The 23647-nt window shown below is 43.4% G+C and overlaps 3 protein-coding genes across 4 annotated transcripts; 1 reads left to right on the forward strand and 2 right to left on the reverse strand.

Annotated features, from left to right (window-relative positions):
• The first annotated feature begins 5291 nt into the window (after window positions 1-5291).
• On the forward strand, window positions 5292-7795 carry LOC133928490 (DNA-directed RNA polymerase V subunit 7-like). The gene is made up of 2 exons (XM_062374832.1): window positions 5292-5468; window positions 7042-7795. Exon 2 carries the CDS (start codon window positions 7052-7054, stop codon window positions 7577-7579), a length of 528 nt encoding a protein of 175 aa, XP_062230816.1. The 5' UTR covers window positions 5292-5468; window positions 7042-7051; the 3' UTR covers window positions 7580-7795.
• Window positions 7796-8136: 341 nt separating this feature from the next.
• On the reverse strand, window positions 8137-10578 carry LOC133928491 (universal stress protein PHOS34-like). The gene is made up of 4 exons (XM_062374834.1): window positions 10302-10578; window positions 8769-8875; window positions 8567-8685; window positions 8137-8481 (listed from the first exon to the last, which is right to left on the reverse strand). The coding sequence occupies exons 1-4, from the start codon at window positions 10489-10491 to the stop codon at window positions 8412-8414; spliced, it is 486 nt and encodes a 161-aa protein (XP_062230818.1). The 5' UTR covers window positions 10492-10578; the 3' UTR covers window positions 8137-8411.
• A 3943-nt stretch (window positions 10579-14521) lies between these two features.
• Window positions 14522-20538, reverse strand: LOC133928492 (uncharacterized). Of its 2 annotated transcripts, XM_062374835.1 has the most exons (10): window positions 20285-20538; window positions 17153-17259; window positions 16761-16870; window positions 16330-16418; window positions 16161-16230; window positions 15935-16030; window positions 15490-15589; window positions 15311-15397; window positions 15040-15116; window positions 14522-14774 (listed from the first exon to the last, which is right to left on the reverse strand). In XM_062374835.1, the coding sequence occupies exons 2-10, from the start codon at window positions 17160-17162 to the stop codon at window positions 14628-14630; spliced, it is 786 nt and encodes a 261-aa protein (XP_062230819.1). In that variant the 5' UTR covers window positions 17163-17259; window positions 20285-20538; the 3' UTR covers window positions 14522-14627. The 2 variants fall into 2 exon arrangements, with proteins under 2 accessions (XP_062230819.1, XP_062230820.1); XM_062374836.1 differs by lacking the exon at window positions 17153-17259 and having other exon boundaries at window positions 14524-14774.
• Window positions 20539-23647: the final 3109 nt, after the last annotated feature.

Below are 23647 nucleotides of genomic sequence, written 5' to 3' on the forward strand. Positions count from 1 at the left end.
ATCTACAGACTGTGCGAATGCTTCTCAGATACCCGCGGGTAGCTGTGCTAGAGGGTTCGACAATAGAACCATGGCTATGCGACCTTTTCGCTCTTGGTAGAGACTACCCGACGCCAAATCGTGGCGGTGAACACCACGTCCATCGTAGGGACTGGTGAAGGCCGCGATCACCAAGAATCGCAGCAGGCCATGCAGCAGGAAAGATCTCGTCCTCCCTCCATGACGGAGAGTACTCGGAGACCCTCGCCGCGCCGGGACAGCCGACCCACCGACCTGCGTGACTCTCTTCACAAACACGACCTCCGCAGCATGATCGAGGGCCAGAGAGTTGGCCAGGAGCAGGAAGATCGGGCTCAACGGGAGCAGGAAAAGGGCAAGCAGCCCTACAACTCACGTCCCGATCATAGGGAGACATTGTACTCCTCCACCCAATCGCCAGGATCATGAGACCATCGTCTCTCTCCTCGTGCACATGCCATGGCCCATCATCAAGCGACTCCCCGTTACGAGACGGGGTGTAACGCCTTGTCCACCCGGCTGCAAGAGGTATGCTGGTCGGACAAGTTCCGGCTAGTCCTAGCCGAAAAGTATGATAGCTCGATCAATCCTAAGGAGTTCTTGTAGATTTACACCACCATGATGCAGGCTGCAAGAGGCCACGAAAAAGTCATGGCCAACTATTTCCCGATCACCTTGGCCGGTTCAGCACGGTCTTGGCTTATGAACATTCCTCGTGGGTCGGTTCACTCCTAGGAGGACTTATGCGACCAATTTGTCGCCACCTTTCAAGGGACCTACGCCTGCCCAGGGGTTGATGATGACCAATACCAGGTCAGACAGCGATAGGGGTGAGTCGCTGCGAGACTACATTCGGTGTTTCACTAAACACCGGAACACCATTCCAAGGATTAGGGGCGAGTTCGTGGTCATAGCATTCTGGAGGGGGGGGGGGGGGGTCAGAGACCAGAAGATGGTAAAAAAATTGACCACCAAGGAAGTATGAAGCACCACCGAGCTCTTCGAGCTCGTGGATAAGTGTGCATAGGCCAATGAGGCCCGAGAGCACTAGAGCGGCCCTAAGCCGCAATTGACCTCCGATCGGAAGGAGAAAAAGAGCAAACGCAAGGCAGGACCTCCCGCAGTCATGGCGGTCGAGCAGACCAGCCAATCTCGCTGGTGCTTTGAGAAAAAGGATGGAAAGAAGGGCCGAGGCTACTGTCCGATCCACTGCACTGATGCCGACGACTTGATCGAATGCAAGATCGTGCGGGCGTCATTGAAAGTGCATCTAGGCCCCCTAAGTGGGTTTTGGCTTTTTGATGACAAAACGATTAAGGAACTAATATGTTTATCGAAGCTATGAACAGGCTTTAGTCTCAATTGTGAAGACTCATGATGATTGAAGCCCCTCGAAAATAAAAGAGAAGCAACGTGTAGTACTCAATAGGATTTAAATTGTTCTATCTTTGAAATTGAGTCTAGGTTAGCTGTACTATTAAGAGGGTTGCAATTGTTTGCTTTCATGGTATCTCAATGCTCAAAATAACCTTTTAGAACTAATAGTTAAGAGACACATTCACCCACGGACACCGAGAAAAAATGACAGTGTGTACTGAGTCCAAAGTCTCCGGTGTTCACCGGATACTCTGGTACTCAGTGTTTAGGCCGGAGTCTCCGAGAAAGACTCCGCCAGAAGAGCCTCGGTTCCAAATATTTTTAATTGTCCGGAGTCTCCGGTGTTCATCGAATACTCCGGTAGTTGATGAATTTTTGGCCGGAGTCTCCGAGAGAGACTCCGTCAGGAGTGCCTCAATTAAGCTTTTATTTTTAATAGAAAAAGATTAGAGTCTCCGGTGTTCACCGGATACTCTGTGTAGAAAAAGTTTTTGGCTGGAGTCTCCAAGAGAGACTCCGCCAAGGGTCCCTCGGTTAGTATTTATTTTAAATGACCGGAGTCTTCGGTGTTCACCGGATACTCCGGTACCTGGAGAGGCCGGAGAGTCCGGTAAGTCTCCAGACTTTTTCTCCGTGGTGACTAAGTCTGGTCCGGAGACTCCGGTGTTCACCGGAGACTCCAGGCAGTTCAATAGAACCGTAACGGCTAGTTCTAACACCGTTCTGACCCCGTTTTAGATTTCAGACCGGAGACTCCGGTGTTCACTGGATACTCCGGGGTAGGTATGTCAGAACAGTAACGGCTAGTTTTTTAGGGTGAGCTATATATACCCCACACCCCCTAGCATTTATTGCTTGCTATTGCTGCTAAGCTCCACTTTCACAAAGCTTCCTAAGAGCATTTAAAAGCCTTTCAAACATCTCTAGTGCTTAGTTTTGCACCAAATTTGAGAAATTGTTTGGAGTGAAGTTAAGTCTATTGAGCATTGAGTTCATTATCGAGCATACATCGTGATCATTTCTCTTGGAGCCTTGTGCTCCTAGAAGGCAAGGCGACCCGTAGAGCACCCAATCATTGTGGAGTGCCATGGAAAGTTTGTAATCGACATCGACTTGAGTAAGGAAAACTAGCTTGATCTTTGTGGTCGCTAGAAGAGGATAGGGTTGTAAAAGACCCAGCTCTTTGTGAGCTCCTCAACAGAGACGTAGACACTTCTTTGTGAGGTGGACGAACTCCGGGATAATTTCTTGTCTCATCACTTGTGCAAGTTTTACTAGTTGTGTAGTTTTGGGATTTTTCCCATATAATTAGTTTTGTGATCATCTTGCTATTAACTCTTGTTGTTTAAGCATTGTGCTGATAATAGAACTAGTGCTATCTTTTAGTCCTCAGTTATACTTGCTTAGCTTCAGTTGTTCTCGAGATCCTGTATAGACCGGATAATCCGGACTAGACCGGATACTCTGGACAGACCAGAGTATCCGGCATTTGTTTAATCCGCTGTTTAGTTTAAATTTTCAGAAAAGTCTATTCACCCCCTCTAGACAACTTTAAGTACATTCAGTCATCAACAAGGAGCTTGAGGAGCGTAAACACAGACACGATGACAACGGTGAGGATGGGGTTGACCCCGACCAGTCGACGCTGGGTTTCCAGTAGGCCGATCACATGGTCCACCATATCTTTTGGGGCGCTACAACATATTTCTCGAACAGGGAATATAAATTGGTGGTCCGTGAAGTATGGGCGACAATGCCAAGTTTGACCTCGCATTTGAAGTGGTCGGAGGTGCCCCTCACCTCTAGCCTGACATATCATCCCATGTGTGTCAGACGCTCTGGTCGTTATCCTATCGTGGTCGACCCCACGGTACAAACATTTGACTAGGTCACGTTCTGATCGATGGTAGGAGTTCAATCAACCTCCTCTTCACCAACGCGCTGGACGCCCTGCGTATCCCAAAGAGCGCGTTGAAACAATCTCCTCCCTTCTTCGGAATTACCCCTGGCTCCTCGGCTAAGCCATTGGGGCCGATTGAGCTGCCCGTCACCTTCGGCTCACCATGTAACTTTAGGACTAAAAGGGTTCTGTTTGATGTGGCGGACTTCGAGACCGCTTACAGTGCAATCCTAGAGCGACCGATGATGATCCAATTCATGATCATTGCCCACTATGCTTACCAAACAATCAAGATCCCTGACCCAACAGGGGGCCATCACTATTTTTGGCAACGCAAAGACGACTCAGCACTACAATAAGAGGACTCCTGGGTCACAACCCTCTGATATATAATATATATCGTTTTGAAAAAGGTTATATCAAACTTCTAATACTTTGACTAATAATAGTTTTCAAAATATTTAGTTTGAAAACTTTAAAATCATATGTGTAAATTTGTCTGAAAATACTTTTATAATATCACAAATCTAATAAATTTTTATAAATATATTCTAATAGAAAATAGTGATCAAAGTTATGTATTGAAGACTATATCTTATTCAAAATAATATATATTTATGATCAGAGCGAGTATATAAGTTTTGTTAACTGATCAAGTTCCGTAATATGGTTTTGCAAATATTGTGCAGGATATGACCTTAAGATAATTCACTTGGCTCAGCCTGATTTATACCAGATCTGTGGTTAATGCGGTTGATATGATGCTTGTAGTGGCAAAGCTTCGAGCGTGACAAAGGGGGCCATGTCCCATGCTTTTTCTTCACTTAATTTCTCAGCTTGTATGCTAACAAAAATATCAAACCAAGAATGATTCTCTTAGCTTGGCCCACTGTATATTTGTAGCCAAGATCTACAATTGGGTGCTTCCATGTCTCAAATAAGTTGGCTATAAACTTAGTCGTGATTCATATTATGATAATAGTAGTAGGACTGAACAAAATACATGGAAAACATAAGTCCGCACAACCACTATTCGTGAGTCTTTATTTCATAAGCAAGTTATTCATCATATTACTAGTAATCAGTTTAGCTTAAAAAAGTTGGTGTATTATATAGGTGATAGTAGCAGTAGGTACATTGTAAACAAATTGATGTAAATAACTAGCAACAAGAACAACGATTCAAACTTGCATGAATCAGCGTAGTTGAAGGAGTAGTTGAAGGAGCTCTCGATATCAAAAATCGGTTTAACATTTTAGCAGCTGTAAGTGTTGAAATCAATAAAAAAAGTTTTTAAGGACAAGATCCAAATAAGAACGATTCTGAAATACAGGACCTTATGGTGGCTATCAGACTTCATTTTTGAATTGTGAAGCAAGAGTTTTACTTTTTGAAATAGTTTCATAGGAGTAATAAATAAATTTATTATACAAATGTTTATGGGTGTTTTTATCTTAATTTTCCTACTTAAACATTTGAGTTCAAGTTGTTAAAAACTAATTTTTGTATAATTTTGGAAATAAAAAGGAAATGAAAAGGAATAGTGAAGTTACAATAGGCCGGATGGTTAAATTGGGCCAGCCTTCAAGTCCAACTCAGACTCCTCGACAGCTGGACCCATTATTAACGGCACGTTTGATATAGCTCCTATAATTCAAAATTTTTTAAAGGTGATTTTCTGAGAAAAGTAATTATGTAATTAAGAGTAATTTTTAGAAAAAAATTATAGATAAAGTGAATCAGAATAAATTTGTTTTTTTTACTTCTAACATTTAATTCATTTCAGAGAATCACTACACAAAATCATTTTAAAACTAAAAATTGCAAACTGCTATTTAATATGATTATATAGGGAAGTGAATTAGGATAAAATAGTTTTTTTACCCCTAATATCAAATTCATTTAAAAAATATTACCATAAACTTATTTTAAAAACCGCAAACTGTAACCTGCTATTTTGGCAGAATTACACTCATAAGCTCTGCTCTCTAAAAAAACAAAAACAAAAAAACTAACCCCCTCCTCTCCCCTGCTCACCTGACTCGCTCACCAAACCCACTCTGCTCTTCCTCGATTCCTCCTCCCGGCGACTCCGCCGCCGCCGGGGGATTCGACCACCTCACGCGGAGTGGAGATCCATCCAGACTTCTTGGATCGATATCCTCTCTTGCTGGTAAGGGAGCCCTAACCTAGCTTTCTTGGACGGTTTGTTCGTTTTCTCCGCGGAATCTTTTCTTTGCGTGAGCTCCCATGTCCAAATCTTTCGATCCTACCAATCCATCCAGTTCGAGTGCCGATTCGTGTGCTGCATCTGATTGGTGGGAGAGTGCTATTAGCACTCGGTTTATTAGATTTTTTTTTTTTTGGCGAAGTTTAGTACGCCCATGGTCTACTGAATGATCTCTTTTCATTTCAAAAAAGAAAAAAAAAGAAAAAGGAAATGAACGATCTCTTGTTTGCTCGGTGTCCTGTAGCTCAAGCCCTTTGACCTTGAGTCAGTGATCGGTGAGTGAGTAATGCGCAACCACGAACTAGCACTAAGGCTGGTCTTTATTCGATCAGGTTTGGTGTGTTCTGTGCTGTTTGAAAAGGGTTACTTTTGGTTGGTTAGACAGTGAAAAATCTTTCAGAAGGAAAAACTACCAGAAACACATAATTGACCAAGTATGCAGTATACTCACACGGGTGCACGGTTAGATCCTGCTAGGTCTAGCTTTCTTGTTCTTGTACAACTATAATTGAAATTTTGAAATGATGTCATACTTGTGCTGTGCGTTTTACCCGATTGGTTTGTGCATTATTGCTGTCAATGGATGAATGTCGTGTATGTGTTTCAGTGAGAGCACTCAGTTACGACCCTAGGATGTGATTCTCTATACTCCAGTGAATCATAAACTATATCATAGATAGAATGGGAACGATCCTTTCACTCAGGTGGAACTTTCAGCACTGGGGCCATTTCTTTCATTGGTTTCTTCACATCACGTCTTTGCCAACACCTACTCTAGCTAATCTCTGAGATATGATTTGAACATATTATTGCAGAGGGCATGTCGGCAGAGCTAGGTGATGGGGTTGTCTGCAGAGTCAGGGCAGCCATTCGCTATCCTTTGTCTGCCGTTCTGCTGCCCTTTTGGAATACTGCAATATGTTAGCATTATAGTTCTGATTCAAATGCGAAGTGTCAAGTCAGAAGTGGGGTGCAAGGCAACAGTAATCGTGATTAGAGGATTGATAGGTTCCAGAATTGTTAGGATTCCAAAAGTTAGTTTCCGTAAGCTGTTAAAATCCTCTATACGCCTAAGGAGAACTGTAATATTTAAAATATATAAACCTAAGCAGGAATAGAATGCCTTCCTTATATCTTCTTCACAATCTCTGGCATCAAATCCTTGTCATGATTGCAGCGCATAAGCCCCCAACTGGCTGGACACAAGGGTGTGCATCCTCTACGGCTCCACCTACCTCTGACTATCTCCCACAATCCACTATCATAGACTGTACTCCATAACTATGTTGTGAAATACAAATGTTAGTTAACATTGTTTTATTCTTGAAGAGTTTCTTCTTTATTCGTTTTATCTGCGACTGTATGGCAACCCTGTGTGTACAGTTATATGTCTTTCATTTAAAGAATCAATGCAGTTTTACCATGAAATGCATTAATGAGCATGTATCTTTTGTTCCAGCTGAGTGTTATTGAGCCACCAAAGGTTGATGTCTTGCATAAATTGGACTTTTGGCAGGTAATCAGCCATGGTTTTTCTTGAAGCAGAGATGTCATGGAATGTGCTGATCTCACCTAGAGAGTTGAGTCCCAAGGGTCTCCTTCTCCGCAAGTCTATCATTGTGCGTCTTCTGGAGGACGTAACAAACAGGAAGGCTTCCAAGGAACATGGCTACTACGTTGCTGTCAATAAGCTGAAGGCGATATCTGAAGGGAAAGTGCGTGAGCTTACTGGAGACATTCTGTTCCCAGTCACATTCACCTGCATCACACAAAAGCCTATGAAGGGTGAGATCATGGTTGGCTATGTGGATAGGATCCTCAAGCACGGCGTGTTCCTCAAATCTGGACCAGTCGAAAGCATCTTTCTGTCTGAGAAGTCGATGAGCGACTACAAGTACATTGGTGGGGAGAACGTGATGTTCATGAATGACCACTCGAAGCTGGAGAAAGACACCGCCGTGCGTTTCAAGGTCATGGGATTCCGCTGGATGGAAGCTGATCGCCAGTTCCAGCTCCTTGCTACGCTGGCTGGTGACTTCCTTGGGCCACTGTGAACTGCTTTGATAGGCTAAACGCTGTTCTGCTGTACATTGCTCGGTAGATGGATTGGATGGGTCTGAAATGTGTTATGTATTTCGTGAGGATAATGCTAGCTGCTGATGCCAATGTCATTTGGCTCCGTGTTTAACTTGTCACTATGCTGTGGTGAACCCGTGTTTGCCAATGACTGTTCACCTTTCTACTTGCTTGCACTGTTACATGTTCTTTGATCAGGCCAGTGTTGAATTTGCATCATAGATTTCTTACCGAGTAGAGGATGCATTAAATGTTTCATCTGCATATCTCCATGAAGAATCAGGAATTCAAGACCCATGAGAGCATCTGCTTGCTTATATTTCCTTTCAGGCGAACGTCTTCAAATACCCGATGCCATTTTTCTCAAGCCAAGGTACTCGTTGACCTCTGAAAAGCTTCTCTTGCTGAGCATGTTCTTCTATTTTGCTTGAAGCATGCACTGCTAAGATATTTAGTGTGAAAAACAACATGTTCCAGTTCCAAGCATAAACACTGGTATCCCAATAGCTGAAACTGCTGACCAGGCAACAGAGGCTTTGAAGAACAGCAGCAGCACCCATTTATTCAAACGCTCAAAGCAGTATAAACATCACTCAGACAGCAAACAAAGGCTTGGTGGAGCTAGCCTGGAAAAGTAGAGCACTACATGTCCTTCAACAGGTCATTGATCTATTATTAGAATAAAAACTGCATGGTTCAATATGTGTTTAGCTAGCTGATAGTAGCGTGTGTTCTGCAAAGGTAAATCCCTTGCTGTTACAATTAACACATGCAGGTGTTTTGACGATGATATCAGCCATCGGTGCTCGCTTACTTGACGACCGTGACTGGGCAGGTTGCGTTGTTCACAACGTAGTCGCTGACACTGCCCAAGAGCACCCTGCAGGCAGAAATCAAAAGATCAGCACTGGTACGAGTAAAGATAACATGCTGACAAGAACAGTTTGGGAGTAGCTTGGTACAACCTCTTGAGCTTGCCAAGGCCCCTGCTTCCAATAACCAAGCAGCTCATGGGGATGTCGTTGATAGCTTGGCATAGCTTCTCGCGGGGATCACCCCACAGGACTTTAACAACCACCATAACCTGTTAAAAGAAAACCAAAACCTTGGTAGAGCAAAATTGACAAGGATATGACAGATAATACAATGAAGGCTTGGAGTGATCACCTCCTGCTTGGTTACAGTGTTCAGGATGTCCAACGTTTCTGTGTCAGGCTTCGCTCCGTATTTCTTTGCGATTGTAGGGTTAGAGAAGTCCGAGAGGGGAATCAGCGCTATTACATTTTACAAATAAAAGCAATGAGGGCATTACGGCAGTTAGTCATGATGTAAAATGATGTTAAGAGCGAAAGTGTTATCTGCATTCGTGCTACAAAACATCAACGGCATATCTACTACATATAAAAGTGAACCCTCTAGGTTGCTAGAATAGATCACCGAAGCTTCAACTGGGTGTGAATCTGAATTTCAATTTCAGTAATCAGAAGATGTACAACAGTCGCGAAAGATGATACAGAATTTTGAAGAGTTGGCAAGTATACTAGGCCCTGTTGCATCATCATCCTACAATAATGAAATAGTGCTGTCCTACGCCAGCCTAACCCCTAAAGAACGTGAATGGTCCATCAGTAGTTTCAATATCTGCTGGCAACAAAGAACTGCCCAATGGTTCAGCCAAGCACAGGTTGATCAATTTGGCTGCAACAAATGGCGAACAAGTATATGTCATGACCCGGCATGCACGGGAGTAACTGATGGTGAAGATTCATGGATACCCCCATCCAGCTCTATCGGACGGCGTGGAGCTAATCACTCTTATTGTTTGGTAAACAGTAGTTAAGTCAGTTAATCTTCAGATTAGTTTAATTTGCTTTTGCTAATCGTTGTATGAGCTGTAGCCGAGCTGGGGGTGGTTATAACCCAGTCTCGGGAACATCCTAGAGGTCATTCCATTATGTGAAAGCTGGTAACAGAACTAGTAGTTCATGGTGAAATAGTAGTGTTCTTCCCCAACTTTCTCCCTTCTCTGAAATTCTTTGCGATTTCTCTTGTCTCTGTTTGATTGTTCTTCGGATCGCCCTGCGGTCTTGACAGTATACTGATGAAGAAATCGCTGCGCAACTTGTAGGATATGATCTGTCCTAGACACACCAGTTTCCACTTGTATCTTTCAACCTTTCCCTATTTTGCCCCAATCCCCCCTCCCCGAAGAACCCTAACCCCCAAATCCAAAACGAGCTTCCTGCTCTCTCTGATCAACGTAGGCGATCAAGAGAAGAACACTCAAGAGATGAAGAGAAGAACACCACAAAGCCAACGTAGTCGACCAGATCAGTGGCTCTGGAAGCAGCTGCGCTCTCTGGTCGAGCGCTCTTTCTGCCTCCCAAGCTGCTCTTGCTCCCCCTCCCAAAACAAAACCAAGCACCTACTTGCTTCTTGCTTTGGCCTCTGGTACAGCAGGATGGCCACGCACATGAAGCGCAAGTCCGAGAGCAGAGTAACTAGCAAGACGATCGATACGTTTAATCCTATTGCACAGCGCACATCACGGATCATCGAGAATTATCTCAGAATCTAATCTTTCCTCGGCTCATGCGGGCTAAATTTTTCCCAATTTCGCGCAGCAAGAAAGATCAAGAACAGCTAGCTAGGGAGCGAGCAAGGGAGGAGCAGGAGAAGGAGGGGATGGGGAGTACGTACGGGAGCCGGTGGCCTCCCAGAGGATGGCCTCGCTCTGCTCGTAGTCGGGTTCCTTGAGCACGTGCAGCAGCAGCAGCTGGTCGCCGGCGCGCAGCAGGTTGGCCGCCGCCCACCGCAGCGCGGCCCGGCTCCCCTCCGAGAAGTCCATCGCCAACCCCACCCACCTCTCACCCTCACCGCTCGCCGCCATCCTCTTTCCCTCGCCGCTCCTCTCTTCCTCCTTCCTCTCCCGCAAGCTCTAGACTTTGACTTGTCGAGTGGTGGTGGTGAGGTGGACTGCTGCTGCTGGTGGTGGAGGTCACAGTTTGGACCGTGGAGGAGAGGACACTTGCCACGGATGTCATGTGATGACATCCATCCGTCCGTCCGTCCGTCCACGTGGCCACAGATGGGCATGTGGCAATGACAATGATGCATGCAGCTTTCATCTTTTGCTTTGTTATGCTTTGTTTGGTTTCTAACTTTGTACTAGTCCAGTTTGGGTTTGGCTCCTGCTTGCTTTATCAATGGTTTGTCAATGCAGATATTTTCTTGTGGTTTGTATTGCCATAGATCATGCGTAACGGTTCTTTTCGTGACTTCGAATTTTTTCACAAAGGAACTTTTGTTTTATTTAGCGTTCTAACGATTTTCTTTCACAATTCTCTTTACGAAGGAATTACTAAGATCATTTCCTCCAGAACAGGATCCTCTCTTTTTCTTTTACGAATCTCTTAAAAAAATATTATTAGAGATAAAGAAAAATAAAGAAAATAGAAATAGAAAAGTGAATTAGAAAGAAAACAAAACAAGAGGGAATGGTTAGAATGGTCTTAGACACTAAAAATCACAGGTCACTTGCATCGAATAATTAGACATTAAAAATGAAAAATAAAAAGAGTGGAAAACGATGGCCAGCCGATTTGGAAACCAAATCATCGCGCAAGTTGTTTCGACTCGTATTTAGAAAGAAAGCTAAGAAAAATCAGCGCATAAGATGTTTAGCTCGTACTATATTCAGAAAGACAAAAAGGAGAAAGAGAGACGTTTGCGACATCACGGCACTACCAGGCCACGATCCATCTAGAATTATTCTAGCGAGCCAATCAGCCATGACAGGGGGACAGTATTGATTCCTCATCCAATCATCCCCAGATTGATCTCACAGATAATCCAATTGATAAAACACGAACACGACCTACTTTTTCCTTCTTGTGGATGGTATAGAACCGGGAACATTTCACAGTGCAAGCATCAAAATTAGCTACAGAAACAGCTGGGATCAAAACCAGCTACTTCCTATTGTCGTACACAGGGTTGAAAACGGACGGGAGAAATCTCGTCCCATCCTGTCCTGTTTTTCACTTTTTTCCCCGATCGATCTCAGATTTTTGGAATTATGCGAAAACAGATCGAGAACAGGGAACTCGATGCGAAAATGGGATCGAAAACAATTTCACTGTTTTCTTAACTGTATTTTCAAAATCCCGTTTTTAATCAAGGTATTCCCGCCGAAATCTCGTTTTCAATATGAGACCACATGTGTTCGTGTCTCCGTGAGTCAACAGCCCAGCCCACAGCCAGTCGCCCACAGGCCGCACACGCACAACACAGACGCACTCGGCACTCAGATCTACCATCGCCTGGACGCCTGCCTCGCCCTCGAGCCCTAGCCGCGCGCCGTCACCGGTTAGCACGTCGTTGTCCGGCCAGCCCTCGCCCTGAGCGGCCACCGCTCTCGGCCCCCGGCCAGCGCGCCATTGTTCGGCCGGCCCCCACATTTCTCGCTGCCGCCCTCGGCCAGCACGCCATCGTCTGGCCAGCCCTTGCCCTGAGCGGCCGCTGCCCTCGACTAGCGTGCCATTGTCCGACCGGCCACCGTACTTCGCGCCGCCGCCCTCAGCCCCCTACCTGGACGTCGCCCTCGGCCCTTGCCCTACATGCTGACGCCCTCGGCCTGTCAGCCCTGCCCTGCAATCCTGTCAGACGCGAAGACGCAGACGCCCGCCCACGAGCCACAATGCCGCCGACGGGAGAAGCATCTTCTGGATCCAAATCCCATCGCTTTCTCCTGGAGCCGCCACGTGTTGCTGTCAACGCCAACACATGCACCTTTTTTTGGTTTGCATTAGACGCAATTTAGGTTTTAGACTGCAATATAGTAGTGAAACAACTAAATTCAGAACATGAAGCTCATATGAGATGGATATTCTGCAGTACTTTCATGAGTTCTTTTGCTACTTTTCATTCTGTATATCGCTGACTTGCAGATGTTTGTCTTTGTTTGATCATTTGCCAATTTGCCACTGTGCTCAACTGCGTATGCTCTGTAATTACAGCACTCCACTAGATCCAGGTGCATGTGTAGTGTCCCAAATGGTGACACATGTATGATTTATTCTGACATGATATCCACATATACATAGTTGCACTAAAGCGACAATGGATAGTTTTAAAGTATGCATACAACCTTTTCTTTTCTTTCAAATATATATCCATTATTTCTTTTCTAACAGTGACACGAGACTTTCAAATTATTCGTGATGTGATGGTCATACAAGTGTCAACGGTTGCATCTGAGTCTACTTTTAGTGCTGGTGGTTGTGTCATTGATCTTTACCGTAGTCGTCTTGATCCAGAGATGGTAGAAGCTTTGATTTGCACTAAAGATTGGGTAAAGGCCGCAAGAAAAAGTGATACTTTTTTTTAGTTACAATTGTGCAAAGATTGATTTTTTTCTTTTACTAATATATCTGTCTGCTGGCTTTATCTTTCGCTTTGAATTTTCAAATTCTAACAATGTTGTTTCAATTGTGACTAATCTTGAGGTTCTGTCTACTGCTATGGCTAATAAATTATTGATTGAGGTATGTTTCCTAAAATATGCAATATTGTACCTTTTTTGTGTAAGCATTGCACCATTTCCTTTCTGGCTGAAACTAGATTAATTACCTGAAACATTTGAGTTGGATGATTAGACTGGAATTTCTTAGGTACGCAAAGGTGTTCTTCAAAGCTGGGACTGATCAATTATTCGTTGCATAACACATTTAATGTGTTCATTTTTTAAGTTTTGGCTTCCTGATCACACATGGAGGGTCCTACTTGCCTTTCTCTCTCTCTCTTTTTTTTTTAAATTCTCCGTGTGCAATAGCAGCACCTGCGTTTTTCTCACGCGATCATGACTGATCGGATCGGAGGACCCATTCCAGTTTCATCTGTTCTCCATCACTAACAATGTTGCTTCAAAGAAGCTTTAATTAGGCGCAAGCAATCACACATTGAGGTTTTGTCTACTGCCATGGCTAACAATGTTACTTCAATTTTAGTGCTGCTTATTTTCATGACAGTGATCCTAGCAGTAGTAAGTAACAATGAAAGGCGAAAAATGATGATAGCATTTTACATATTCTGCGTGTTTGAAATATAGGAGAAGGAGAAGGGGGAGAAGTAGAAAGAAGAAAAGAAAGTGATTCAGATATGATGAATGATGTTGATGAGCTGTAGGTTAAGTAAAAGAATATGTGTCTATATGTTTTGCTGTCATATTAGGTTATTATTGTGACTATATCATGTCGGTGTGTGAATTTATCTATTTGTAACTCATATGTCATTATACGAATGGTTGAATGTGACGTACTGGTGTGACAGTATTCAAACAAGTAGTGTATGAAACTTGATCGGTTATGTCTACTTAGGTTGTGGACTTGTGATAATATTTTGTTCTCTGTGTGGAAATATTTTGTTCTATTGGAGGGCTTCGGCAAGGCTTTCTGGACAGCTGTCACTTGCATAGGCTTCCTGAAGTTTGCTATGTAAACTCGAGAGCAACTTGTTGGTATCTGGGCATGTACTACTGCCAGAACATCTATGTTTGCTATGTTCCATGGGCCTGTACTACTGCCAGAAAACTGCATATATTTCTTAGATAACTGCATATATCTATGTTTGCTATGTTCCCTGGCCCCTGGGTCTGTACTACTGCCAGAACATCACCGGCCGTGCCATGTACTCGCTGGCCGCGATCAATCGTGTGAGAAGCAAAGGCATGAGCAGCTAGGACACGGTGAAGAGGGGCAGAGACAGAGACAGGGACTGGCCGTGATCAGTCGTGTGAGGAGCAAAGGCATGAGTAGTTGTTGTCGATTCTAGAATATGGTCGGACATCCTCAAGTTCGTTTCTGGCAGTGTTTCCATCCGAATTAGTTCGTTTTCAATATCTCGACATTCTCAAGTTCATACCCGTTTTCAGCTTTTTCGTTTTCGAGAGAAAATATGAAAGTGAAAACGGTTAAAAAAAAATTTCGACCGTTTCCATCCGTTTTCATCCCTAGTCGTACACTCGTTTTATAAGCTTGAAAGGGTTGGATAACCCTTCACCGGCCCTACTAATGACATGGCTTCTTGTAATGCCTCCAGCAGATACTCCGGATGATCTTCGATGCACACACGACCAAACCCTGCCGGTATTTTGCGTAGAGTTCTTCCAACGATCTGCGACAAAGAAGAAAGATCTATGAGAAATATTTCAGTTTCATTCTGCTCACCATTGGTTCCAGCTAGAACCAAATCAACCACAAAACAAATTCCATAATTAGGAAATTAGAGATCAAATTATCAACAAGTCATTGTTTGAAAATCGTGGAAGTTACTCATGCTAAGTGTTTGTGCACCCATTGGAAAGTACCAATATTCTAGAGTTTCCATGCTAGTAAGTTATTTGCTGAAGATGCCAAGATCAAACGCAACTCGTTCAAACCTTGCGAGCGTAGCCGCCATAAGCTATCCCTCCAATGAAATCTTGCTGAGAACTGATCATTTCAGAGGCTGCTATCCCTGAATTTTTCAGAGTTTTTTTTTTCATAAGGGCATTAGTTTCCAGGGGTGAGATCACTTAGAATCCAAGTAAACTTCCTTTGTCATACACAATTCATTAAGCAACTGAATCCATACATTGGATGGTCATAGGTTTAACCATTATTCTATCACCTAAGAATTGAATAAGAAAAGGAATGCAAGGAACAAATTACCGGGAAAAGTCGTAGACTGGAAAAGGCCAGCTTTCTTTAAGCAATCTATAGTGTATGAATTGGTGCAACCAGCCAACTGATAGAAGACTTCAAAACCATAGTAGCAGCAGATGCTTAGAAAATGCGAAGGATAAGAGAGCCACAGAAGGCAAAATATTCCAATGGTTGGCTTCATTTACCAGGAGGCCTATCTGACGCTGAAGCCAGATGAACAGCAAAAGAAACGGTCTCCCTTGTTGCACCTCGACCAATGTCGCCACTCATGGGTCGGCCATCTAACTGATCACACAAAGAAAAGCAATTCAGAAAATCCTAGGATAAAAGCCCAATATGTTCAGAAGATGAAAAGTAGTAGTAGTAGTAGCAGCAGCATAGATCATATGCGTGACCAGGTTCCTACCACATCAAGAGGATTAACAAAGTGATGCTAGCATTTACAGAATCTAACTGCAAATATAGAAGAGATTAAACTATATATTCACGATAATCTCTAGTTTGAATAAGCACATATCGCAAGAAACATATAAAAATGTTAAAGTAAGTTCTCTTGAACTAGCTATATCTGACAATATACAAACATATTAGGAAGTAGCAACTGGGTAATATGTTCTCTTGAGAACTAACCTGCCAAAGATTATACCCTTGAAGATGGGATTCCATTATTGTGTATATCGCAAACATGAAATCAACTGTTGATTCACCAATATCAGGCAGGCTAACCTGAAAGGCATGATCTTATGAATCATGGTAGAAGAATGAAGGAATTCCTTCTTTAATAAAAGGGATCATGGTGACATTTTCAGCATTAGAAATAGTGTATATGCATCACGAAATCAAGAGCGAAACTTACTGCTACCAGCTTCACATTATTGATCGACTCATTCAAGTTATTCCAGAGGGTAATGAACATATCAGTGCCCCTACAGTGATGGAAATATATCAGATCAAGAGTCCTAAGTAATGGAGAAAAGGCAAACATAACTCAATATTATGTGACCTTCAAGAAAAGGAAAACATACTTTCCAGTGGTATGTATCTCTATTGCATCAACATCATTCCTTTTCAACAGTTCAGCAGTTGTAGTAGGATCTCGAACATACGACAGCTCCTGAAATTGTTTCAAGAAAAGCTTGCAGCTTCTATAAGATACACAAAGGTGCAGGAAGGATCAGATTTAATATACTGTGAAGTTGTATAATGTAATGAAGGCTATTTGAAAACAATGGTGTGGACTTCTGATGATGCCAAAAAGAACAAGGAAGAGAGAAGAAAGGCAGCACTCACTTATTCTGTCATAAGGGCAAACTGGCAAGCATCGGCCGCAGCCATAGCACTGCTCCGTAATTACACTGCCCTAAACAAGGAAGAACTCAGGTCATAAAACATAAAAGATAGGAATTCATGAAGGGCATAAACAGAATCAGAAGAAAATAGCCAACACAATTGATACCTCAAGTTTACACGAGGAATCAGACTGCATCTCCAGTGATATTGCATCAGCAAGACAAACTTTCTCACATGGCTTTGAGCAATTTGGTGGGCAAACCTCAGGATCAAATTCTAAATAATAGAGAAGAGTTCAAGTTTTCTTCAGAGGAGAAAAAGTTCAGTAGTTGAGAAATATGCTGTTAAATAAGCACAGGGCAAATCCTGCTATCGGAAACTGGAAAGTAGTAATAGCAATTCTCAAATGAGGATAATCAAAATAAGGCAGTAATTTTGAAGTACCATGAATGAAGTTTTTAAATAATTAACTAGGAAATATGGTAGATAATTTTGTAAACAGCATGTTATTACCACTTTACGGAAATGAAGATCTCTGCAATCATCATTAACACTAACCATCACCCATGGCCTCTGGAAATATGGCACAATTGAGGCTGCAACATCAATACCCTCATTCACTGCACCCACCACAGATACATCTGCCGCACAGTCAATGCAATCCACTGCATGCAAAACTGTCCATGATATAGACCATCAAGTTTTATCCGTTATATTGGTGAAATTACTGTAGCGCTAGCCAGTTTCAAGGTCAGGAAGGGAAAGGAAAGAGCTGGGTTTCTATCAAATACGGAAACGTTTCCTGTCCAGAGATTAAAGAAAATAAAACTGTTTTACCAGTAGAAGTATTTACCATCACAAAATTCTGTTCTTTTTTTTCTCCAATATGCAGGAGAGCTGCATATCATTTCATTAAAGAAGAAAAAGAACCAAGTACAACACCAACTCCTCCCCTTAACAGTTTGGTAACATGCGCGCCACTGACTCAAAAAAAGAAAAAAACGATCCAACCTAAACAACCACTGCACCTAGACAATCCCAGAGACTAACTCTAGGAGCTGCCTTGCCCCAGCAGCACACCACAAAACACCTTCTTCTACTACAGCCCTCACAGCCCTATTTACATCAGGAGAGGTAGAGTTGAAGACACAATCGTTGCGGTGCTTCCAAAGCTCCCAAGCAACAAGGATGATCAAAGAATTAAGGTCAATCCTATGTTGCTTGTTGAATTGTTTGAGTGATCGACTCCACCATCCTCAGAAGCTGCCAACATCAGGAGGCGGAGATATCATTTCAAGCCCAACTCGTCAAAAGATGATGAACCATACTTGCTGAGATACGACGCTGGAGATGAGAAGGTGCTGCATAGTCTCATCTTGTTGATCACAGAGAGGGCAACAGGGAGGATGAAGAAGACCTCGTTTGGCTAGCCTTTCAGCCGTCCAACAGCGATTGAGTAAAGCCAATCATATGAAAAACTTACAACGCAACGGTGCCCATGATTTCCAAATCCTTTTCCATGGTGCAAACCTTGGTGCCCATATAAAAAGCTTTATAGGCCGACTTGTAGGAGTATGTCCCTGAGCTAGATAGTTTCCAAGTATGTTGATCCTGCACATCATGTTGCAAAACTATATCTTCTATCAGGTCCCAAACCAACAGATATTCCTCAATGGCTTGAACAGTCAGAGCACCTTTAATATCCGAAACCCAACGTCAATTTTCTAGATCCTGTGCAACAGTTCCTTTGATTAATCACCCTTTTGGGAACCAAAGCAATGAGATTTGGGGCCAACTCAGCCAACGTACGCCCATGTAACCATCTGTCGGACCAAAACTTGGTGTCTCTCAAAAAAATTATGTTCTTTATCTAACCATTCAATCAAATAAGCCTTTCTTAGCACATTTCATGTAAACGTTTTATGAATCACTCGGCTGAACTATTCACTAATTTTACTTTCATAAAGTCTTTGAAGTGCTCATTCATTAACAGAAGTTCCTGTTGATGAAAATATGAATTTTCAATGTTTTCATGAGCCTTTTCTCAAATGGACCGGCTGGCCCATTGGCCTATGAGCTGCCCTGGCCCATTGCGGTGAGGGTACTTGAGCTGGACTTGTATCAGCTAGGGTTTAGGCATGGAGAAAAGGGGAAAGCCAGGGAAGAGAGAGGAGGCGGCGGCGGCGGCGTAACCGCCTTCCTGATCCTTTAGGGGATTGGGTGGGGTTGGATGGCGTCGCGTCATCTATTTGTAGGCCTTCTTCCTCTTCCTTGGGTGCGGACTGGAAAGTCCTCTCCATCTATTTGGTTCTCACTGTTCTTCTTCTTTCGGTTGGGGATCTCCCTAAGTTGGACCCGAGTTCAGCTCGTGATTTGGCTTGGAGAGTCAGAGCCGGAAGGGATTGGTGGTGGTGGTGACCTTGTGTTGGTTCCTGTCGGAGCTGTGCGTGCTGAGGTTCGCTCACACGAGCCGACGCGGTGCGGTGAGGCTTTGTATCTCCGTCTTCCTCGTTGGTGGTAACGATGGTGAAAAGGATTTCTGGGACAACAGCTTCATTGTCATGCCTTGTCTCTATTGTTTTTGCTTTTAAGCAAATCTCACTGTGAGTATTTTGTTTCCTCTCTTTCTAAATTCTGGACAGTGCAACGTATATACTGTATTGGCTCGATGATGAATAGAATTGCTGAAATTTGAGCATATTCTCTGAGTAATCTAGCATAAACCTGTGAATTCTCTAGTTTTGTGATTGCAACTGTTAGCACCTGGGAATTGTGTAGTGTGCTTCTGCTCTGTTATGTACATCGAGATACACCTGATGTTTTGATTATCTAGTGTGCTACCTATTGAGTTGTTGCCTGGATCAATATTTCAGTGAGCTCTGAGTATACTTTACATTTTTGGTACTGGACGAATTGCTAGTTCAAGTTGTTGTTGCTATCTTTCGCAATTGGTAGTTCAATTTCATCTTTCATTCAGTAGTGGTCTGCCACTGCTATTCTGAGTGTGTGCTCTTAGGCTTGTCATTGCAATACTGTCCAAGGTGTTTCTTTGATTCTGGAGAACTCAGTATAGGTTCTTTAACTAGCTGATGCTTAGGAACATTGCCCAATTAATAATGAATTCTATATGACAATTAGGGTGTAGGACCATCAAAGTCCTGAGGCCAATTGTTACTCATTGTCTGAGAGCAATTCTTTCTTCAAATACCTGTTGTTCGGTACTTTATATTTACATGATAAATGTTGCTTTTTCCTATGGTAAATAAAAAATAGGGATGAGAAAAGTCAAGAGGCCTCTACAATATAAGGGAAAGAAAGACAGATGAGCCAACTTGAGATTTTTTGGCATTATCATCACAAAGATCATATTTATTCTTTTTATGATGTTCTGTTCTTGTTATTTTATTTATAGGATATTAGTATCCATGCTCATATTGTCGTATTATATACAACAATCCAGAAATCATATTGCTTTTGAAATGGGTAGTTCTAGCTCCTCTGACCTACCATCTTCGTCCTCGGATGCAATTACGCAGGACAATTCACAGGTTAAAACCATTTCACTTTTCTTCTATGATGACAATTCCGCATGCATCCTTGTTACATCATCTCCAATTTACTTTGCTAAATCGCTAGTCCCTAGATTCCAACCTAGTTAGGCGAAGCTGCAAAGTGGCGAGGGAACGCTACCTCGAAGCTGGCGCCGCAGATGAGCTTGACCCAGTCGCCGCGCCGGAGGGCCGCGACCTGCGGTGGGTGGTCGCCGGCGAGGCTGGCCCGTCGGGCGTCAGCGTAGGCGGAGATGGAGGCTGCGGCCCGGACGGCGGCGTGGGAGGCGAGGAGAGGCGGCGGCGGGACCGGCACGGCGGCCATGGCTCCTCGCGCGGGCAGAGAAATATCTTCTTCACCTGGGCCGTTCCGCTCCCTGGCCTGAGCAAACGATCCAGCGGTGCTCCCAGGTCCGTAGATCATGAGATCAACGGCTGATATAAATCGAGATAATTTCGAGAGATCTATTTTTTAAAAAAGGATTATTTCGAGACCGCTGATTTTCCAGCCATGGAGATTTGCATTGTGGCAGCACATGATCGATAACTTTCAAGCCATGGAGATTTGCATTGCCAACTTAATTTGCATTAAGCAACAAATCTCTATAAACCAGAGGGCCTACCTGGAACGCAGGAGTTTCGTACTATTTTCATATAATAATCAAATAATAAAAGTTTAATTACTGTATGAATATGAAATATTTTCCTGCAATTCACCCGGAGCCCTAGAGGAATTTTTTTTTGGGAATTGCTGCGCGTACGACCCAACTGTACGTACTCACATACAAGGTTTGGTAGCGTGTGAGTAACCGAAGGTCCGTTTGGTTACCTATGACCTTATCCTGGCTGGTATAAGTGAATCAGGTTAGATACATATAATCTATTTTGTTTAGTCTAGACTGATTTTGGAGATATATTGTTTGGTTGATCGTTTAAGGACATGTCGTATGAGATAAAATATTTAAAAATAAATATTACTGTGATGTTTATTTTGCATAAGTATATTCTAATAGGTCTTAGTTATATCATTAAACCTTACTTAAGTTTAAAACATATTAATATTACTTAATACGCACTAACCACGTACTAATATCAACATTAGTTAGATGCCGGTTTGCATCTAGCGAGCCAGGCCGCAAAAAACAAAAATAATTTTTGTTTCTCAGGAGCCAAACTAGGTTTCTTTTTGCATCCAGCGGGATAAACCCAGATCTACATTCAAACAACCAAACATTCAGAATCTGCACCCCACGAGCCTGGTCGGGCCTCGTAGAGGCAACCAAACGCCCCCAAGTCCCTCTCGCTGACGCTTGGATGTCAGTATTCTTTTGTATTTTGTGAATTCTACATGAAATAGTTCAATTTGTGTAGCACTTACAAAGATTACTCACACACCAAACAAGCCTAATTAACTCCCTCAAGCATGCATACCTGTGCGGGCGACCAACTAACCAACGCGTATTGCAGAAACCACAATCAAAGACTTAACACAAATTTTGCATCTCAATTTCACTTCTACCTAATTATGCCATATGCATATGAGAGACGATCTTACAAGGGACTTATCCATGTACGGTTGATATGCACATCCTAGTAAACTAACCAACCAAACCTGGTGGCTCAATCGCCATCATGTGCATATCAATGCATCAACATGATTAACCACATATAAATTTCCCTAGGAATCTTCAAGGAAATTGCCCAATTTGCACAAGACAGCCGCTAATCATGTACTACAAATCGCGGTGATGATCGACGGTGGGCGATCTGGACACATGTCTAGTGGATACGTGTCAGATGAGAAGGTTCCACGCAAATCACTATACCCGATAACATATGCCATGAGGAGGAGAACATGGCCGCAAATCAAACCCTCAAATCATGGAGATTTACATGTGCAGTGCATTGGATTACTCTAATAGCCACATTGTGCCTTATCATGATCAACTCCCCAGTGGGGAACATGCTGGCACATTAGAGCCTAATCTATTGTTTATTTTATACTAATTCCCAACTAACATAGGATGCATATATCATGCATGCACCACTAACTATGTGCACACATATGATGTAGGAGACTTTTCTTTGGTGCACTTTTGCTGAGGTGGCAGCCTAGCAGGAGGTGGTGGAGTATGTGGGGCCCATGGCACATCAAACATGCATGCATGCATGCATGGGATAGGGGGATACAGGGTGTTCTGACGAGGAAATTAAAAGGGGAGCGTGAATGGTTGGTGGTGTGTGAGAGGTGTCTGCCAGTGCTTTGGAGAGAGAGAAGAGAGAGAGAGAAAGAGAGGATGTTGGTTGTTTAAGGAATCATGTGGTGGCATGTGGCCTTGAGTTAGGAGAACATGCCCTCGCATTCAAGCAATGCCTTCCATGCCTGCCAACATGCCAACATGCCTGCATGCTCTTTCTCTCTCTATCTCAATGTGTACCATGTCATATCCATATGATCTAGCTAGCTAGCTATGGTGCATATATGCACGCCTTGATCACTACAAAAGAAAAGTTTATTCTTGCCTTTTGTCACGCATGCCACCTAATTCCCACACATATCTCCCCTTCCAACCTAGCTCCAACCATCTATATAAACAACCATTGCCCCTCTCTCTAACATACTTATTAGCCACTAGTTAGCACTGTATCTCTCTCTCTAAAAGTAGTCACCTCCCTCTCTCTCCTTCATTATCCCATTGTTGGAAGAAGCTAGGCATTGCAGCTTCCAAGCAAGATTCACACGATGGGTGCTCACACCGGTAGCCGTTGCGACGCTTCGACGTCGATGACGAGGAGCACGAGGGCACCAGCGTCCTACGCCCTGGCTCCGAGAAGGCCGTCGCCGCCGGCGACGTCGAGGAATAATGGTGACGGAGACGGCAAGGCTAGGACAAGGCGCCGCGACATGGAGGTGAGGAGGAAGATGGAGGCGCTGAGGCGCCTCGTGCCGAGCGGCGACGGCGACGAAGTCGACGAGCTCCTCCTCCGCGCCGCCGGGTACATCGCGCAGCTGCAAGCGCGGGTGCAGGTGATGCAGCTCATGGTCGACGTGCTGGAGCACACAAAGGATTAATAATTGATCACTCTTGATTAGGCTGGAGACACATGCATGTATACACACCATACACATAATGTATACTTTTGTTATGGACTTCGGTTCATTTGGTTTCTTATTTTCTCGATTGGTGTTTTAGTTTTGGCACGAAAACTTTATTTGATATCATTTTGTAGGTTTTGTTGCTGTTTGTTTTCGTTTTTTTTTCTTGAGAGGTTTTGTTTAAAGTTTCTGCTCTCGAAGAGTGAAACACTTGAATACTTGTCCTTAATGCTCAACAATATAGGCGGATGCAATATCTCAGGTGTCTCAAAAGGCGATTTTCTCAGAGACGAGCACGATTTTCATCCAACGGCTAGCCTCTTTCTCCCGACAAAATCGCTGCCTTCTTCTTCCTCTTAACGCTGTCTCGCTCCTCCGCCTCCCGCCCACTTCCACATGTTCCTGTCA

Source organism: Phragmites australis, chromosome 9 (genome assembly GCF_958298935.1).
Source record: "Phragmites australis chromosome 9, lpPhrAust1.1, whole genome shotgun sequence".
Lineage (NCBI taxonomy): Eukaryota > Viridiplantae > Streptophyta > Magnoliopsida > Poales > Poaceae > Phragmites > Phragmites australis.

Excerpts from the sequence above, each read along its gene's own strand:
- LOC133928490 (XM_062374832.1), top strand. The coding sequence starts at position 7,052 with ATGGTTTTTCTTGAAGCAGAGATGTCATGGAATGTGCTGATCTCACCT.
- LOC133928491 (XM_062374834.1), bottom strand. The coding sequence starts at position 10,491 with ATGGCGGCGAGCGGTGAGGGTGAGAGGTGGGTGGGGTTGGCGATGGAC. Across the intron at positions 8,876-10,301 it reads CTGGGAGGCCACCGGCTCCC|CGCTGATTCCCCTCTCGGAC; the intron begins GTACGTACTCCC and ends AAAATGTAATAG. Across the intron at positions 8,482-8,566 it reads GGCCTTGGCAAGCTCAAGAG|GGTGCTCTTGGGCAGTGTCA; the intron begins GTTGTACCAAGC and ends TTCTGCCTGCAG.
- LOC133928492 (XM_062374835.1), bottom strand. Across the intron at positions 16,419-16,760 it reads ATTCCTCGTGTAAACTTGAG|GAGCTGTCGTATGTTCGAGA; the intron begins GTATCAATTGTG and ends AAACAATTTCAG. Across the intron at positions 16,231-16,329 it reads GAGATACATACCACTGGAAA|GGGCACTGATATGTTCATTA; the intron begins GTATGTTTTCCT and ends CCATCACTGTAG.